This window comes from Centruroides sculpturatus, unplaced genomic scaffold (assembly GCF_000671375.1).
Source record: "Centruroides sculpturatus isolate CEXI.00-Female unplaced genomic scaffold, Cexi_2.0 scaffold89, whole genome shotgun sequence".
In the NCBI taxonomy this organism is placed as follows: domain Eukaryota; kingdom Metazoa; phylum Arthropoda; class Arachnida; order Scorpiones; family Buthidae; genus Centruroides; species Centruroides sculpturatus.
The window spans coordinates 917073-937900 of NW_019384460.1; the positions used below are offsets into that span (position 1 = coordinate 917073).

At 32.9% G+C, this 20828-nt stretch overlaps 1 protein-coding gene across 1 annotated transcript in view; it reads right to left on the reverse strand.

The window, feature by feature from the left end:
- Positions 1-18461, reverse strand: part of LOC111620842 (leucine-rich repeat and WD repeat-containing protein 1-like) — a 24052-nt gene extending 5591 nt beyond the window's left edge. The window contains exons 1-8 of the mRNA XM_023362839.1: positions 18221-18461; positions 11891-12113; positions 9379-9495; positions 9160-9312; positions 8776-9093; positions 5171-5303; positions 625-731; positions 367-559 (exon numbers count right to left, since the gene is read on the reverse strand). Coding sequence (XP_023218607.1) covers positions 367-559; positions 625-731; positions 5171-5303; positions 8776-9093; positions 9160-9312; positions 9379-9495; positions 11891-12113; positions 18221-18288 — 1312 coding nt within the window. The 5' untranslated portion in view covers positions 18289-18461. The remainder of the gene's footprint in view (positions 1-366; positions 560-624; positions 732-5170; positions 5304-8775; positions 9094-9159; positions 9313-9378; positions 9496-11890; positions 12114-18220) is intronic.
- Positions 18462-20828: the final 2367 nt, after the last annotated feature.

Genomic DNA, 20828 nt, shown 5'->3' on the forward strand with positions numbered 1-20828 from the left:
TGATTTTTGGAATGAGCAATATGATGCTATTCATTACTTAATATTGTCATAATTAGGCTGCAATTTCAAGTTGCATATTTGTTTTACAATGGAAGATTGTATAAATTTATGGTACATGCATCCACAGAGTAATTATTGCCAAATCTAAAACTAAGCTTACTGTAAGAATGGTATGGAACCAAAGTACAACTGAAACCATCTTGCAAAATAACAGGAATAATACAGAGCAAAATTATAGAGTAGTAACAGATACTAGCAGGTGTCGAGCCCAAAATTATTGACAATGATGATAATGAATATTCTATAATAAATTAAATAGATACTGATTGATTAATTAATTAATTAAAGTATCAAAATTAAGCTTACTGAATAACCAGGTAGGTTCTGTCGGGTGAAACAAAATAAAGTTCACTGCTCTGTTGTGAGCTTTGAAACTGCAATAGCAGACCAACTGAGAGGGATGAAGTAGGTGAATTTCTTTATTGCAGCCTGCAGCAGCCAGAAGGGTCGTCTTGTTCGTGCCGATCATCACCACCGTCCAGTCCAGGGTAAAGAATTCCTAACAGCAACAAGAAATTATTTATGCTTCTTAATGTTTTCCAAATTACTCGAGAAATTATTTACCTCTGTCAAATTTGGGTGTTTGTAGCGTTTTACAACTCTTCCGGAAGAGCAGTCTATTAAGCAGATGATGTTTCCTCCGCACGTGGCAACGATGTTTGTCGTTCGGCCTAAATAAGAAAAGACTTTCAATATAAAAAAATTTACAAACATTATGAGCAAAGTAATCTAAATTGGCATTGAGAAGGAGCGTGTATAACAAAACTCAACTGAAATTACAATTTATCATAGAGATTTAAATTACATTTAAACCCAGATCCTGCTGAAGAGGGCGATTTGCATTTATAATTCCTGCAAATTGGATAGATGTGTTACAAAGTTAAACAATATAACACAAATTTTCCTTAAATCAGCATCAATAAATTACGTTATGCCGAACTTTCTGCAAGTCAAAATGCTTTTGTTTATTGAATTATACCATCTAAAATATTGACAATACTTGCTTATACATCAGTAGAAACAAAACACCTTAATTTGTTGCCGAGAAATATATATTTGAAACAAACAAACGTTTTCAGCCTGATTAACAGACCATCTTCAGGTCAAAAAACAAAAATGGAACAGATATGTTCCACGCATAGAATACCAACATTTAAATCAAAATTTTGAACAAAAAAATTTTTTTAAATTAAACAAGAAAAACAGAAGAACAATTAAAATTAACACAAAACTAAAACAACATAAAATGTCATAAATCGTCCAATAATTCTAGTCTGAGTTTTTAGTGAACTTTTTAACCATGTACTTCCGCACAAACAACAGGCTCTTAGCATCTCTCGCATTTAAACATCCTTCATGTAGCCTACTTCTATACATTTCAATCTTCTCCACCGTCATTGATTCTAAGCATGGAACGTATCTGTTCCATTTTCATTTTTTTACCTGAAGATGGCCTGTTAATCAGGCTGAAAACGTTTGTTTGTTTCAAATATATATTTCTCGGCAAGAAATTAAGGTGTTTTGTTTCTATGAGTTTATTTGCTGAGCACTTTTAATATTATGCATCAGTAGTTCTCAACCCACATTGTATAGAATAGGGGTATTCTGCAAATTTTTTCCAAGTGTTCCACAAAAAAATAAAAAAACAGATTAATTTTTATTGTACATTTATTCCAATGTACTTCAGGATATTACTTTATTGTATAAAATAACATACAGGGAATTGTCTACGAATAAAGTTTATTAGTTTATTGCTTTGTTGTTTGTGAGAACAGTAAACGTGGAATTACTTATTGATTTTTTAATATATTGGATGCTGATGTTCCACTTAATAAAAAGTATATGAATGGTGTTCCAAGGTCTTGAAAAGATTGAGAACCACTGTTCTACATATTCACACAATTTAAATCGTTGTTTTAATCATACAGATTATATAACAATGTGTTTATTGTACTGACTTCAGTACAAATTGTATTGCATGTACAATTTGTACTAAAGTAATTTGATTTCTATCCCAACTGCCCAACCAAACAGCAAAATATTGACCTGCTCGGCAGGTTCACAAGATTAGAATATTACAATATAAAATAAAAAGATATAGTAGTCATGTCTAGATAATACTCTCTTTGTACATTGCTCCCTATACTCTCCTTGTACATGCAAATAATGCATTCCACCATATGTATTTTGTGTAATATGACACGTGACCCCCTTTGTGTCCCTACCCCTTGACCTTAACCACCCATATTTAATAAAAGCAATGCCCCATACGTAGAAATAATACTGCCAAGTTAAAATTTTTGGCTTATCCCATCTCGAGATACAATGCAAAACAGAAGCCTCTGTGAAGATAAAAAATGCTTACAAAATTGTGTGTATGTTTTGGAACTCCTTGAGTGTCAATAAGTAATAATAGCTTACATAACATAGTACCAAAACAGTTGCTCTACAAATGTTATACAATAGTCAAACACCGAATCATGACTTTGATTAGCACCATAAGAGGATCAATACATTAGCCATTGGCAACAAATGTATAGTGTAATGTTCATTTATACCAGTGGTTCTCAACATTTTTAGGATTTCTTGCATGATGGTCTCTTTACAATTTTTTAGATTGCTTGCAGACCCCTTAAAATTAACTACAATTAACATATAGGCTACTGTTACCAAAACATTTTTTATTCAGAAAATGATAAATCTTAGTCATCAAATGTACAGTACATTCAATGGGATGGGTGCATCTGCTTTGCCTGAAATGACCCCTTCACTGTCCCCTAGAGACTGCAGACCCAAATTTGAGAACCACTGATTTATACTTAAATTATTATTATATTAATATCTATATTAAATAAATTCAACAAATACAAGTTTTAATAGGAAATATTTTGACATTCTATTCAGTTACAATGTGGTGACTGCTTTATTTACCACTCTATTATAAAGGCTTACATTTTATGTCTGCTGTGTCTAAGTTATCTTTAGTTTCAAAAAGCTTTCTATCAGGCCTAATAAGTCAGCTTATATGCTATTTTATGTTCAAAATTTAGGCCAAAGGTTTAACTATCCTAGATGGTCGGAACAGCCTACCATTTTAAGAAATCAGAATTGAATATAGGCAAATCTAGCAACTCCTAGAATTTTTTGAGAAATGATCTGTCTTGGATACGTCAAATATGTCAGGTGCTATCCTCCACAATCCAACCTACCTCCATTGAAGGTCTGACTTAGTTTAAAAGAATCTTATCAGTACCCACAGGACAGAAAGAGTAAAAAATAAATTAATATATTATGTAATTTGCACTAAATATTGGAAGAACTGCCATATACAGTATAGTTAAATTATGATTCTAAAATTGCATATACAGTAAAACTTCTCTAACTCAAAGACAACAAAGCACTTGGTAGGTCTTGTTGGAATAAGGATTTAACATCTCCAATTTGAATTTCTTAACTCAAATTTTTTCCAAGTCAAAGTCCTCAGACACAAATTTTAATGTTTATTCTATCCAAAGTGATCCTAATTAATGGATTTCCATGAAACTTTCAAACAGTTGTATCTGACACCAATGTTCCAGTCCAAAACGAGAGGTTCTCTCACTAAATTTCAACAAGAGGTACCTGCAAAACTGTTTGATTTCAATAGTTACATTGAACATCTTGCTGGAAGGCTACACAGGCTGTTTAAAACAAGAAAAAAAAAACTATCAAACATTCTGTATATAATACAAAAGAGGTAAAAGTACAAATCTATTCAAAATCAACATTTTTACTCTACTGTTCTCTAACTTGAATCGTCTGTAACTTGAAATTTATCCTGCCCCTTGGAGCTTTGATTTAGAGAAGTTTTACCGACCATCTAGATATACGGATTACTCAAAAGGAGAGTTGTAGCAATGGGCGTATTCAAAATCTCAGCACTCTGCCAGCACCTCTGTTCAAATTTTCTGGCAAATTCTGGTTGCTGCCAGCATCTTTTTTGGCACTCAACATACCAGCAAACAAGACGGCAGCCACCAGGAGACTTGTAAAAGCTTTTTTTTTTTTTTTGTGTTGACAATTTTGAATTTAATTTATTTGTTAATGAATGTACACTGAATAAATTAAGATTAGGTTACTACATTAATAGAATATTTTAATGTACTAGTATATTTATGTAAGACATCACATAATTTGTTTTAGTTGTTAAAATGTAATCTTGAGATTGATTTAGTTATTTATATATTTATAACGTCTACGAAAATTAAAAATTCTTCATCCCTCTTTCTCTTTACAAAATATTCATTTTTCATTAACCCGTTCTCATTAAAAAAGTCCAAAAATAAATTCAACATAATTTGGAAGTCACCAGACCGGATGGCCGAGCAGTAAATGTGGCAACTTACTGCTCTGGGGGACCCAGGATTGAATTTGGATGGGTCAAATAATCCCCAATAATTTTTTGAGGAGAAATCTGACTGGATATGTCTGTCCCTGTCCCTCACCACCAGCTGACCCATTGTGGGCCTGGTCAAATCCATAATGGGCTTGCAAAAAGAGGCCCTCTTAGTGCCCACAGGACAGAAAGAATTAAAGAAAAGAAAAAAATTGGAAGTCACCATAATTTGCCATTTTTCTTGTTTTTCTTTCCTGATATCCCCAGCAGTGTTTCACCAGATTGATGCTGAAATTTTGAATACACCCAATGATTTTGCTGCCCTTGGCAATGCATTTGTTTTTCAGTCTGCAGCACATAAATGTTTGTGAGGCAATGAGTACTTGGCACCCCTTGCACTGCACGGCCTTGGCACTTGCCTCATCGTCAATGCATTGCTACTGCTCTGCTCAAAAACCAATTGATATAATTTAAGAATGTTAATACCTAGAGGTTGATGCACGAGGACGACAAAATTATTGTAACCAATTATCTCTTATTGTTTGAACAATCAATCAACTCCATTGGTAATATTCATTATCAACCAATTACTCCTGTAAACCAACCTTAATATACAAAGTTGCAATTTCAAATTCTATTAAGTAGTCAGTGTTCATGTGCAGACATTTTTAAAATTAATTAATTAATTAATTAATTAGATTAAAAATTTGTTTTTTAAACATGAAAAATGTGTACCTGGACTGATAATGTCTGGTTCAAAGACAGCTTTCCACACTTGAGTCTTGCAGTCTTCCGGATCGTTTTGCACAGAATGACAACGAAGAAAATGAAGCGGTTTATAGTTTAGATTGAAAGGAAACTTTTTTGTCTGAAATTGAAGTATTCTTTAAAAATAGATTATAGATTATAAATGTCTAAGGGCTGGAACACACAGATGAATATTTTCACACTGAATTACTTTGGTACAGAACATGACAATACGTGGATTGAAATGAGACCAACAAATGGCCTTCACGTAACTAAATTTTACTGCTAAATTCATCTTTGAAACACACAAATTAGCCCAACCACCCAACTTCCTCGCAATTAATATGCATCTGTGCATTGGTATGGAATTCTGCACCAAATTTTGTTTGAAAATATCTGTGTGTTCTGGCTCTAAAATAAAAAATTTACAACTCCAATCAGAGAAAATTCAGCTTTTGCAGTTTTACTTAATTTGATTGCAAGTTTAAACTGATAAATAAGATAAAATACACAGAAGCTCAGTATTTGGAAGGACTACATTCTTTTGTTTCTGTATTTTTCTTCTTAATGTAAGTTTATTTACGATAAAAATACAGGTATACCTCGAAAAATACAGGTTATGTCATTTCAAGTTAAGTCGTTCTTGATTATATGTCAATTGTCAAAAAAAAATATATGGAAAAATAAAAATCAAGTTTAAGTCATTTTATTCGACTTTACATCTGTCCGCCACAGATATTGAAGTCATAATATCATTAGAAAAGTGTTAATAGCACATAAAATCATATTAACACATTTATATTTACAGTAAATGTTAATATAATCATCATAAATCCTAGAGAACAAAATATGAAAACATATGTGATTCTGTGTTGTCATCTTATTTAGCAGTCTTTAAGAGCTCAATATTGGCATTTTCCACAGTAGTTCCAATATCTACTGTTCGGCGTCATTCTCAACGCCTCTCAATATTGATAAATTTCACATAAATTAGTTTATTTTCTACTATCACAAAATAATTTTAATAAATGTCTTTGTTGTTTAACCTTACAAAATCATCTTATTTTTATAATGTTTTAGAGCAAACCACATTCACAAATAGAGAGTCTGCAATGTACTGTAAACATCGCCAAATTGTAAACATATATATTTACAAGTATGTACTGTATGTACATGTATTCGTAAATTTAGATTACTTTTTTCTGTACTATATTAAAAACTAAAATTTATTTGTTTGTAAGCTTAAAATGGATTCTTATTAACCGTATATTATTAAAAATGCATTTATAAATAAAATACAGAACTGGGAATGGTTATTTGTGGTTTAGCCTAGTGACAAGTAAATTCGACTTAAGTCGCCTCTCCTAGAACAAATTACTGATGTAAGGCCCTCGCCTTACATCGGTAATTTGTTCTAGGAGAGACGACCTATACCTAGGAGAGGTATACCTATAAAAGCAGCCTTAAGAGCCAATTCTCCTCCCTGCAAACAATCTAGCATAGCGGTTCCCAAAGTGTTCGCCATGGCGCCCTAAGGCATCATAAAATGTTATAAAATTTTTATAATGTTAGAATTTAATGTACAGTGGGTGATCGGTTAACGAACATAATCCGTTCCAAGACTTTGTTCGCTATCCGATTATGAATTTACCATAGGTTTGTATCGGAATTTGATTAATTCGTTCTGGAGACATCCCAAAATAAAAAATATATACTTTCTTACTACGTTTATTTCTATGTATACACAGATGTGCATTTTTATTACTTATGGTTTTATGTTTGTGGGGGTTAAATAATCTGTTTAATGTCCATTGCTTTTCTCTCTTCTTCGGGATTTTTCAGAAGTAATTAATAGCATTGTAATTGTAGAGATCCCCAAGCCTATTAACCTCAACCTGGTTTGTATGCCATTCTAAGACCGTTGATCTGACATCCCCCATTTCTTCAAAAGATCTTTAATTAATAGCAGATATTGGCATTAATCCTCTTTTTCAGAATAAAACATATCTTGCCGAGTTTCTTGGTGTTCTCTATTCAAGAGTTCTTGACGTTCTTCTGTCGTCAGATCCGTTTCAGGTTCCATTATGAGCTCTTCATTGTTCTTTATTTCTCAGATGTGATTTTTGTTATTCCTTTAGCTGCTTGAGTCTTCTTGATAATACAGTATCTTTCTTAGATAAGATTGAACTGCGGCCTACTGTAGACCTGTTCAAGCCATACTGTCCAGCAACATCAGACATCTTTTGCACACTCTCTACCTTTGCTATTATACTCTCACCTTTCGAAAATAAAAACCGACACAAAACTTAATGAGTGCCCGCCCGACAGTCTCGCGAATACTATAAAAGAATTGTTTGTCAGAAAAATAAAAGGTTGGAATTACAAGGGAGTATTTCAAAGTTCGAGAGATACTATCTAATCAGTATATTATCAGGTTGAGCGTCGATGTTGAGGTCTCCCGCGCTCCAAAAAGTTACCTGAAAACAAAGGAAAATCAGTCGGTATTTGCTATTTCCGTCGCTTCTTTTTATGTCTGTTCAGTGAAGTGTTCGTTATCCGATCATGTGTTCGTTGTCCAATCATAAAAATCTTTCACGAAAGTGTTTGTTATCCGATTTGTTTGTTAACCGATCACCCACTGTACTTGTTAGAATTCGACATAGGGCATCTTGGAAAAATCTGCATTTAGTAAGGGCACTTAGAATGAAAAAAGTTTGGGAACCACTGATCTAGCACATTAATTTTGTCATTGAGGAACATTCTGATATTTTACTGTCAGTGTTTAGATGGCATTACTGACAGAAGACTGGATGACCAAGTTGTTAAGTGGCAACCTACTGCTCTGGAAGACCTGGGATGAAATATGATGGGTTGAAAACTCTAGCATTTTTCAGGAATGGTCTATCTGGATATGCTAAGTCCTGTCCCTTAATACCACCTGCCTCGTTACAAACCTGGCATAATGGGCTTGCTAAAAAAACGGCCATCTTAGTGCCTATAAGGCAGAAAGAGTAGTAAAGAAAGAAGAAAAAAAAAAAAAAAAAGACATTATTGATTAGTAAAGATGAAAGAAACACTACTAAAATCCATTCATAAAGCACAATACTGATGTTTACTTTCTGCACTAGCATTTGCTTTGAAAATATAAGAAATCAAGCATCCACTAGTATGCTCTAATAGTCTACAACATAAATTGCAGCTTAAAATAAAAGTATTAAAAATTCTTTAATTGCACCTTCAGATCACCAATTATTCTTCCTCACATTTTCCAGCAAATTTTTTTATTGAAAAAAAACATTTTCAGCCTTCTTTTGCACCTTTTGTACTACAAAATGTATCCCTCTGCATTACTTATCTTATTGCATAAGCAATAGCAGTGTTCTAATAAAAATGTAAAGATCCATTAATTATTTTAAATTTAGCCCTAGAGACTGTTAAGAGAGTATTGTTTTTGCAAGCAACCATCTTAAGAAGCATGCATGAAGTTATAGAAAATAGACTACACAGCTGACCAATGGTATATGGTTCCCTTTCCAATAAGCTACTAAATGAAGACACTAAGAAATTAGCCCTTTATGTAATTAAGTACTTACTGTTTCAGTAGAAATCTTTCTTGGTGATGATCTAGGAGGAGTTCTTAAATTACTTGATATGTTTTTTTCACTTATATTTAGTAAATTTTCTTTTTTATTAGTAACACTACAAACATTCTTTTGTTTTAATGGTGAATTGGTAAATAATTTTCTTTTTATTGCCAATTTACTTGGTGAACATTCGACAGAACTCTGCCGTTTCCTAGAAGGCGACATCAAATCCGTATGAGATTTTGGCGTGCAAATTCTGGGAGACTGACGAATGCCTGATAATCTCCTCACCGCTGCATTGAAAATTTCCGTCCCCATAGATTCGATCTGTCATCGAAAAAAGAATTTAAAGTTATATAAAATAAAAACCAAATATTTTAAGAGAAACCGTACCTTAAAACATCTAAATTTATTGGGAACTTCGGGGCAGGTCAAAGTTGCCTTTCGCAAATAACGAGAGAATTGAGTTTGGAGATCCTGATGTTCTGCTTCGGTCATTCCGTCACATAACTTATTAGCAAATTGAGATTCCCAAATTGTTATTATCTAAAATTAATTATTATTAAAACCAAATTTGACAAATAAAATTAAAAAATCAAAATGATTACTAACCAAAGGGCATAATCTACTTTCTACTCTCTGGTCCATTGATCTCAGATCTGTGCAAGATTTCCCATCCAATTTTCTCAATTTTGGCAAAATTGATACTGCAATGTATCTGTCGGCATGCTAAAAGCCAGCATTATTAAATTAAATGATACAGTTAAATTAAACACATCATTCTTGTGAAAGATTTAAATTGTTTTAGAAAGATGTTGGATGGAGTCTTTAGTACACAAACACAAATGTCATACAGTAGAAACTGAACAGCGAGACCATTCACTTAATGAGTTGTTTATGTTAATGTCGTGTAGGTTCAACAGCTCTCAACTTAAAATCTTCTCACCTACCCTGAAATAATTTATTCAAGTCTAACTGTATTGACCATTATTGGGAGAGGCTTCTTTAAATGTGAATTAATTATTTGCAAGTAATTACATATTTTCACTAAACTTTCTATAGCTTATATGGTTTACTGAGAATCTATCATTAAATTTTAAAAATTAGTTTGTTTGATAAAATGTGAAGAACATCCGCCCTTGTAGAATGAAAATCCTAGTGCCATTACTGTTCAACGGTGTCACTCACATTAGCAATGGTTCTGTGTCAATGCATTAGTGTGATCTTAGGGTCAGCACCTCTTTAGTGCCCTGTCAGGATTGACACCACCGTGTTTATCAAAACACGGAAGCCGAGACGGCGGTTAACAATGTCACACCGTTGCGCGAACGGTCCCGTACATGGACATTCAGATTCGTAATGTCAGCCAAATGAGAGACAGCATATAGAACTAACCCAGACTCCAATTAACACTTAATAAGGATTTAATCAAAAATAAATTGGAGAATATACAGAGGGTTTAAGTTTTGTTGCGGAGAGAGAGAGTTCACACAATGAGCGCAAGTTGCATAAATACCTGGTGATGGAAGGGGATCTCCTGATGGAGCTCTCATTGATTGATACAGCAGTTCCTTTGGTGATTTGTTCAAAAATAGTATCCACTAGCACAATATCACAAGGGAAGGTATCCAAATAGGCACTGTTCAATGATGTTCCGGAAGTGATCAGTGATGATTTTCCTTATCGGAGGAACAGACGAGTGACTTTTTTGGCCGTCTCTGGTAATATCCACAGATGATATCAGCCATCCAGAGGTTGAACGATCACAAGAAAGCATCGGGTTGCCTTTGAGAACTACTAACAACAATTGGTAGTAGCTACTAACAACAGTTGTTGCATAACTTGAATAATATTAATATTAAGGTCCAATTTTGATATAGGAAGTTCTGCTACCTCACATCAGTGTTGATCCATTGATGTCATTTGAACTGGCACTATATTAATTCAAATTGGTGTTATATTGATTTATCAGTGTCAAGAAAACACACGTTAATGTTGTGAGAATGCAAAAGCAGAAAACCATTTTATTTTATAATTTATTCATCTTATTTACTACAGTCTTAGATTTCCCACTTGATAAATAATCTCTATGTAATATTTCAGCTATAAAGTAGAACAAAAATCGATGTTTTGTGTGGAAAAGAGAAGTAGAACTTCCCTTAGAAAGTTCTTATCTAATATATCTGACGAACATCTGTCTCTTGCATCAGATGTGTGTCTGGTCAGACAATCAGAATCCTACAATCTGATTGGTGAGAACTGAGAATAAATAGGAGAAAAATTCATGAGTTCGGGGTAGTCAATAGAAACCTGACATTGCCATAATTGATAGCATTCTACAATGAGAAGAACTTGCCATATTAGCCACAGTTCATTACCACAAGGAAGCTGCCATAAGAATGGCAACAGAAAATAGTCCCACATTCGTCTCGCATTTTCCAAGTTTGATCTACTAATGTATTACCATTATTTTTACCAATTGTAAACTCTCTCTCTTATTTATTTTGAGGTGTATCTTAGGTTTAGAGGTTCCATTCACAATAGGTTATATTAAGTGTCTCTAATTATGTATCTCTTTGTTCAATTTTATACATTAAATTCTTTGTTATCATTAACCTGTTGATTCCCTCAGTTATTTCAGTACAGACATTCACCCCACTGAGATCGGAACTTACCCACAACTCCTCCCCACCGAATTTAAGACCCTCCTATATTTTAAGCCATCCATTGACAATCACGACTCAACGATTAGAGGTCAATTTGCCCATCATATTGTCACAATGTTATATTCATTAATGATGTTCATATTAATGATATCTTCATCAATGTCATTCACGTTAGTGTTGTATTAGTTCACTGGCATCATTTGAATTGATGTAGGTTGGCATTGTATGGGTTTGTGTCAGTGTCACTTGACATCAAAGTTGAAAATTTTATAGACTGTTTGACCTAGATACATCAGGCCACAATTGTCACTCCGGATAATCATACTTCTTTCCCCATAAATGGGATAAAACCTACAATGCACCATTTTTGTTATGTGCAGGGCAGAAAGACTTAAACTCTTTCATAAAAACAATGTGTTTAATATACAGAAAATGTATTAATGAACGTGTAAACTAACCATTAAGGGATTTCCAGTTATATGCAATTCTTCCAAATTAGGAAAGTTTTTAAGAAATTGAATGTCGGATATCATATTATCCTCGCATTTTAATTTCACTAATTTACACAAAACAATTCCTTTCAAAGAACGTAATCTATTTCTGGATACATCTAAAGTTTTTAGATTAATTAATGACGTAAACAAAGTAGGATTTAACTCTCCAATATCCAAGTTTGATAAACTGAAAATAATTTAAAAATTTATTTATTGTTCAGCACAACAAGATAGTCCAAGAACACATAATTATCTAACATAATTATAATATGCAAATAATACATAACATCAATAAAATAATAAATTTAATTAAACTAAAGAAGGCACTTTAAGTGAACTACACTCAATCATCATTTTGTTGCCACATTTGAAACAAGAGCAACTGCCATTATCTCCACATGTCAAACCATTTGGTTCATTTCATATTTTCACTAAAACTATGTTCCTCAGAGATTGCGTATACCTCTGAATGAGACATTTGAGACTTTATCAGAGCTGTAGACCATTACCACAGGAACAAAAAAGTCAAAAGAACCATACCTTTACATGTGACCCTTTGCAAGATACAGCTCCCTTAAATCAGCCTACATCTGGGTCGCACACAATCGGGAGTTTGCATTGCTCCACTAAGACTATCACATTTAACTATTTAGCCCATGTGACTATGCCGACTTTGGGTAGCTCACTCGACTGTTTGTGGAGTAGTTGATGTTATATACAGTAATACCCCGGACTTACACGATAGGTGGGACCGAGCGATAACTGCGTAACTCTAATTCGCGTAAGTCGGGGTATAATTTCGCAATTTTGTGTAAAATACAAGTCGGATGTATGCAAGCTAATAAATGTTCTCGTTAATCTTATCTCCTCTTTTGATTCATTCACGGTTACAAGAAATCACCACATAGAGTTTCTCAAGTCTCCTTAGATATAACAAACACAGAAATCAATAACACAAAATAAATTGTAGCTATGCATCGATTCCGCTCAACACGTCCAAACATGTAAGCTGAACAATAGTGTGGGGGGAGTGAGTAATCAAGAGTTGCATGGCACTAAAACAAGACGAATTGACAAGATTTGAAAATCGCGTAACTCCAAGTTTGTGTAAGTCGGGGTAGCGTAAGTCGAGGTTAGGGTTTCTGAAACGGGATCCCGGTTTTTTTAACCCGGGATATTTCCCGGGTTAAAAACCCGGGTTTTTTAACCCAGAATCCCGGTTTTTTTAACCCGGGAAATCCCGCAAATTTCTTAAAAATTCACTTTTTTTCTTATTTTGTGTTAAGGTTGAGGAGTTTTGCAAATAGAAAGCATAATTAACTCATTCACTGCCAGAATACATTTGTATTTATTAATTTTAAACCTACCTATTAGTTTTTTTAAATTTTTGCTCGTTATAGCATGTCACAAATGGTCAATAATCAATATATAGCTTATTTGTGGCATGACTATAAAAATTCTTTACTTGTCGGAACCTGTAATATCTGGAATAATTGTGCTTACGCTGTCTTGAGTTTTAACCATGCCCNATATTTACATTTACAGTAAATGTTAATATAATCATCATAAATCCTAGAGAACAAAATATGAAAACATATGTGATTCTGTGTTGTCATCTTATTTAGCAGTCTTTAAGAGCTCAATATTGGCATTTTCCACAGTAGTTCCAATATCTACTGTTCGGCGTCATTCTCAACGCCTCTCAATATTGATAAATTTCACATAAATTAGTTTATTTTCTACTATCACAAAATAATTTTAATAAATGTCTTTGTTGTTTAACCTTACAAAATCATCTTATTTTTATAATGTTTTAGAGCAAACCACATTCACAAATAGAGAGTCTGCAATGTACTGTAAACATCGCCAAATTGTAAACATATACATTTACAAGTTGTACTGTACGTAGTTTATTTTCTACTATCACAAAATAATTTTAATAACTGTATTTGTTATTTAACCTTACAAAATCATCTTATTTTTATAATGTTTTAGAGCAAACCACATTCACAAATAGAGAGTCCGCAATGTACTGTAAACATCGCCAAATTGTAAACATGTACATTTACAAGTTGTACTGTACGTACTTGAATTCGTAAATTTAGATTACTTTTTTCTGTACTATATTAAAAACTAAAATTTATTTGTTTGAAAGCTTAAAATAGATTCTTATTAACCGTATATTATTAAAAATGCATTTATAAATAAAATACAGAACTGGGAATGGTTATTTGTGGTTTAGCCTAGTGACAAGTAAATTCGACTTAAGTCGCCTCTCCTAGAACAAATTACTGATGTAAGGCCCTCGCCTTACATCGGTAATTTGTTCTAGGAGAGACGACCTATACCTAGGAGAGGTATACCTATAAAAGCAGCCTTAAGAGCCAATTCTCCTCCCTGCAAACAATCTAGCATAGCGGTTCCCAAAGTGTTCGCNCGGGATTTCCCGGGATCCCGGGAAACAGTTCACTTTTATCCCGGGATCCCGGGACAAGCAAAATACCGGGAAATGAGAAACCCTAGTCGAGGTATTACTGTAGTTTTAGGAGGATGTGGGCTCACCCCCACACAGACACCAAGGTGCGAACGATAGCAAGAACCAAAGCACAGAACTGTATGCAGAACATCAGTCAAGGATCATTATTACTCATCATGACTGATACAGAACATGGAGTACACTGGTTCACAGTAAAAACTGATCTTTGGAGGCAAATATCTTGCATACAGGTATACGAGCAAAAAAGTCAACGAAACCATACAGGTATGGTTTCATTGACTTTTTTGCTCGTATAGAAAGATCTATAACCCTGGAGATGGCAAATCCCTCATTCAGAGTTCATGTCTTATCTTAATCACCTACATTCTTCTTAATACAAATAAAAACAGATATTTGCTGTAGTATACATTGGCTGCATTCAGCAGACTCAACAGTTCTGAAGCTGTTGAGTATTTTTCTGCCAAATGTCCTCTACAGCTGTGATGTTTTCGAACATGTTTGTCAGTGGCGTGCCGTCATTAAAAGTGGTGGAAGCACCACTTCCCTTATATTTTCTAAAAAATAAATCCATATTGTGCAATTATTTTCATATTTTAACTTATTTTGAATTAATTAGAATTAATATTTTATTATAACCGCATTATGTATCTTATTACAAATTTCTATACTACATGTGAAAAAAACGATAAGATTGCTATTGTATATGCAAATATAAATTTTTATATGCGTATTCCCAACGGAAGCGCTCTATTGTCGAATATGGGCCAGCTTCCAGGGCGAAAATAGTGTAAAATTTGAATGGTGTAAGCAGCCAGATTAAAGGCATTTGCACATGTGCTTTACAGAGTACCAACATCAGGCTGTTTAGCTGGTGAAAGCTACACACCAAAACGCTTCCAATGATTCTATCAAGCTGGACCAGTTCTGGATTGTTAGCTACCTGCCTGCTAGATATTTGGCTGCCCTTGCTCCATTATGTGAATCACGAGTAGATTTATAACTTAACTCAATTGATAGGTGTTTACTAGTATGTTTTTATGATAATTCTGTATAGTTGACAGGAGTTTTAAAAAAATCCATTAAAATATTTAATATATTTATTCTGACCTCCCATCTTGTAATACTTACAGATTTCAATGTTAAACTAGTAATATTATGATTTAGTATGTCCCATCTATAAGGGGATGCAGAAAAAAACATGTACAATTCTTGTACAATGTTAAAAAATTAACTGTTACTTTGGCAGCATCATTTACAACTAAATTTAATGAATGAGACGCATAAGGTACAAAAAAGCTCTAGAATTTATATTCCTTAAATTTACGATTTGTGTATCCATTGTCGTAAAAATTTGTCTTTCCACTTCTTTCCCAAGACTATAAATATTCAAGTTCGAAGTAACTGGTTTCAACTTATTTCTACTTAACAAGTAGTTAAATAATTAAGAGATTATGGAATTAGGGACATAAATAAAACCCTGCTGAAAGAGCTGGAATTTTACTTAAAAGTTTAACCAAACTAAACCCTAGCCAAGTACAGTGGGGACTGATTTCTTTGTAATATTAAATGTAATAAAGACAGAAATTTTTCCAGTTCAATGTGAGTGACTGAAAAGTTGTCAATTTTGGAAATTTCCATGGATGCCACCTGGTCGTAAAATGAATTAGTTAGAAAGCAAATGGGCAATCTATTAACATTAGAAAATAATATAAAATAAATATTGAAAATTATAACAAGATAGTTACAGCTATATATTATATATTATATCTAAATTAATAGATGTTTTTTATCAAAGCAAGAATTGGCATTTAGAGGGCATAGGGAATCTCTTGAATCTAACAACAGAGGTAATTATATTGAACTTGTTTATTTATTAAGTATGTCAGATAATCTATTAAAAATACATTTAGAGAAGTCTACAGTTTTTACTAGCTTATCAAACAAACAAATACGAATGGACGGACCCTTGAAGGCCTAGAGCCCTAGACCAGTGTTTCTTAACAGGGGGCCGCAGCCCCCTGGGGGTCCATAAGAATTTTACAGGGGCCACCAAATTATGCAAAATTTCCTTCAGAATATAAAAGAAAATTGATGTATAACCGAATATTGTATTGAAAGGTCAAATAAGAAAGATAAAGTTTTCATATTTAGTTTTGTTTTTATTTATTTCTTATTTCTTCCTACATACAACTTTGTTAGTATAGAAGAAATAAATGCAAATATGCTACTTACACCGCAGTATTTACTTCTTTTCTTCCAAAGTAATCCTAAGAAACTATTAACGCTTGGAATTTTAAAAATAATTAGGAAAAATAGTAGGCTTAGTAGTAGGCTTTGAAAATTTAAATGTTTTTGCAAAAGATATGCAAAATCTTTACGACAAGATGTTGGTGTTTTAGTTTTAGCATCGACTTTGAATCAAATAATAGTGCTTTCTTTCTTATATTGTGTGTTTAGTTTTAATTATTTATAATTAACCCATAAAAATGAGCAAAAAACAGAAAGAAACATTAGAAAATTTTTTTAATGTAAGTAATCACAGACCAGGACCTTTAAAAAGAAAATACATTGAAGAAAATACTAGTGAAAGTTCCGATGATGATGTAGTGAAAAATGCAACAGGGCAGTTCCTAGAAGTCCTAAAACTGAAGGTATAAAATTAAGTAACATTAAAATTAGAAAATACAATTGTGATTATATCAAATATAAGTTCATAAAATATCAATTTATTATAGATAATTTAACAAATACAAATTATTACAGTAATACCCCAACTTACGCAATAGGTGGGACCGAGCGATAACCACATAAGTCAGGGTATAATTTCACAATTTGTGTAAAATCCAAGTCGGATGTATGTAAGCTAATAAATGTTCTCGTTAATCTTATCTCGTCTTTTGATTCATTCATGGTTACACAAAATCACCACATAGTGTCTCTCAAGTCTCCATATATATAACAAACACAGAAATAAATAACACAAAATAAATTGTAGCTATGTGTCAATTCTGCGCAACACATCCAAACATGTAAGCTGAACAATAGTGTGGAGGAGTGAGTAATCAAGAGTTGCGTGGCGCTCAAACAAAAGACGAATCGACGAGATTTGAAAATTGCATAACTCCAGGTTCGCGTACATTGAGGTATTATTGTATTAAAAAAATGGGGGTCACAAAAAATTATAAAATATTTGGTGGGTCGTGAGTATAAAAAGGTTAAGAACCACTGCCCTAGACCATCACTGACATGCAATTAATTGATTGCCTCTGGAAGTCAGCTTCTTAGAGAAACACAGCTTCCCTATCATCAAATGTCATGGCATGTCACTGATGTTTGGTATTTTGACATCACACATAGTAGTGTCTTTCATTTATGCTACCTATCACTACCTGAAACTGAGCAACGATGGCTGCATTTCATTCCAACTCATACGTCACTCATCGTTCAGCAGACGTAACTACATAACAGCTACCAATTGAAACACCTTTGCTCAGTTACAACTGTTGACTCTGCCAAATGCAGTCATTGTAAGCAGTTGCGCTTATCCCAAACATTGCGTCCAAATGATGATACACAGGTTTTAAATTTGTTTAAAATTCAGTTAAATTCCTTGTTAATAATTTATAAAATTGCTATTATGTTTTATTTGATGGTCATTAACATACTGAAATTATTAGTCATGTACAGTTCAAAAATACAGGTGATTTTAATCATTCTTAACACTGGAATTAAGTAATTGTCATTGCAATTTGTTTAATTTTACAGAATTTTTTTACAAAAATGACTAAATTTCTTACTTTAAATGTTCCACGTCTTCTAAACATGACTTTTCTGTACGACTTAAGATTAATTTTTCGGTTAACATCGTAATCACATAAATCGAAAAGTAATACACGTGTAGTTTCCTTTTAAAATTTTACCGCCATTTTCTTTTGTGTCGACAGTCAGAAGTGACGTATCTTATTATACCAAATCAGAGATAAGGTACAAATTTGTTAGAAACATAAAACTTTCTGTGATTGGAGAATCGAAGTACATCGTAAAATGCTACGTAACGTAATGACAATGTTGCCAATTTGTGACTTATTTCTCTTCATAAATATCAGAAATAATGAAAATAATTTTGATTATTGTATTAAATTTTATGAAAATATTTGATAAATTTGGCATCAATTAATAATAAACATAAATATTAAAAATATTTGCGTTATGGCGACATCGCTTTCCGTTACATCTCGACGCCGGGATTTTTCATTTAGCGAATATCGCTTAAAGTTGAGAGAAATACATTAATTTCCAAAATTTTAAACAATTTATAACTATGACGTACTCTGCTGCCAATTTTTATGTCTGGTCATTCAAAAAATTAATTAATTGATTGATAATATTAGAATAAATATAAAATTTAGATTATGAGGATGGCTCCAAGGATGTTCTTTCGGGAGGAACTCACCCGAAATACGATCTGCAGCATGAAAAAGAAATGAGAATTTTACGATCACCCAAAAGTATGCAATTTAGTTAGAAATTTCAAAATTTCAAACTTTTATATACGGAAGAATGGCGCAGAAAACGAATAAAAATTATTGAAGTATTTTTTCAATACATAATGATTATAATTAGAGAACATGGAGGATTTGTTTGGTTTATGTTTACGGAAACGCGACACGTGGGCACGATCTGCCGAGGGGGATGCCTCCCGAGAAGACTTTTACGGTAACTGGAGCTTATTTAGAAGTTACAAACATGAAAAAAAAAACACGAAAAACTTCAGCCCGTTGGGGAGGCGCGAACCCACGACAGGTGTTTAGCGCTTTTATCCATTCAGCTACTGGTGGGCATGAACATGGACGGCCATTAAAGTTACCATGGCTTCCCATAAAATCTAAATGTGCCCTAAATCGAAGCAGCTAGTAAGAGGCAATTCCCAATTGCAAGTGCTTTTTAATTGTTCTTCTATTTAAAGATTATTCTATAAATCCAAGAAGCGAATCGTTCCATAAATTCCAATTATCGGATTTTATGGAAAACCTGCCATTCTTTCCATGCAATACGATTAGGAGCAACTTTTAACAAGAATGATTCATGAATTTTTGAGTCTCTTGAATCTTTTTTAAATGAAGAATTTCACTATAATTGCTGTGTTAGAAAATGGGACACTTGTCTGGCAAATAATGCAATCTTATCAATCTCAGAGATGTCTTACATCAGCATTTCTCAAACTTATCGGTCAAGTGGAACCCTTATAAGTTTTTACAACATTCTTTGCTATTATTTCAAATTATCCTAAAAAAAGGTTTTATAATAGTAAAATGTTTAATCAATTATGGATTAGAATGGCATAAAAGCAGCCTTTGGATTTACTTTCAATGTTAACATTTTCAGTACTTAAGCAATTTATTAATTAAATGTATAGAAAAGTTTTAGTAAAGATTCATTTACCACATTTAGATTAAAATTAGATTTCTGATCAGGTATATATCTTGATTCCATAGAGTTAACTCTGTTGTCAGAAAACATTAACGTTTTCTGATTGTATTGCAGATTAATATTCTGTCAACTTTTCTATCTGTGAAATGAACAGAAGAAAAACTTCTATGAGCAAGGTGCCTCAAAAAACATTCGGTTATATAGAATTGTCATTTTTAATAGAAACAGAATGGATAATACACTATAATTAGGGCTACATTATACACTTGTCACCATGGCTCATTTCTTGAAGTACTACAGGGATACAAATATAGATTATTATTGAGCAATGAGATGAGGCTCCTGGCCATAGCTAGGTATGCTTATATATTAATGTAGCCCTGACTATAATGCAATGTTTGTTCACAAGTGAAGGAATCTGGACTTTATAATTGTCAATGTATGCCTCCAGGGAGCTGACAACACATTTATGTTTACTTCTTTTTTAAACATTTTTTCTAGCTAATATGTTACATCTTACAAGCAAGTACTTTAGAGTTTGCTATCTTTAACTTAAAATTCAGATGTCTAATGTAATGTATTGAATCATCTGTATAAGAGCTGGCCATGACAGAAGCCATATATCACCCATCAGAAATGTAAGTGTCACATTTTCTATTGAACGGTATCATATATAACATACAGGAGCCACAGTTTGGCACCTCCGGTCTGTATCAAAATCCACCACCTGACTTATGTCAAATATTACAACTTAAGGTCTATATAATATATTAAGTCTATCAAAATTATATAAGAAATACATCAAAACAACATAACTTTATAAAAATCAAATAGTATATAGAATACGATTTAAACTATATATATGAAACTATGTATGCAAATTAACTAATTTTAAAAACAAAATTTAATTATACTAAACTAACTCTTGTATATCTTTGAATATGCATGTTAAAGTTAATTATTATCAGGCCATCC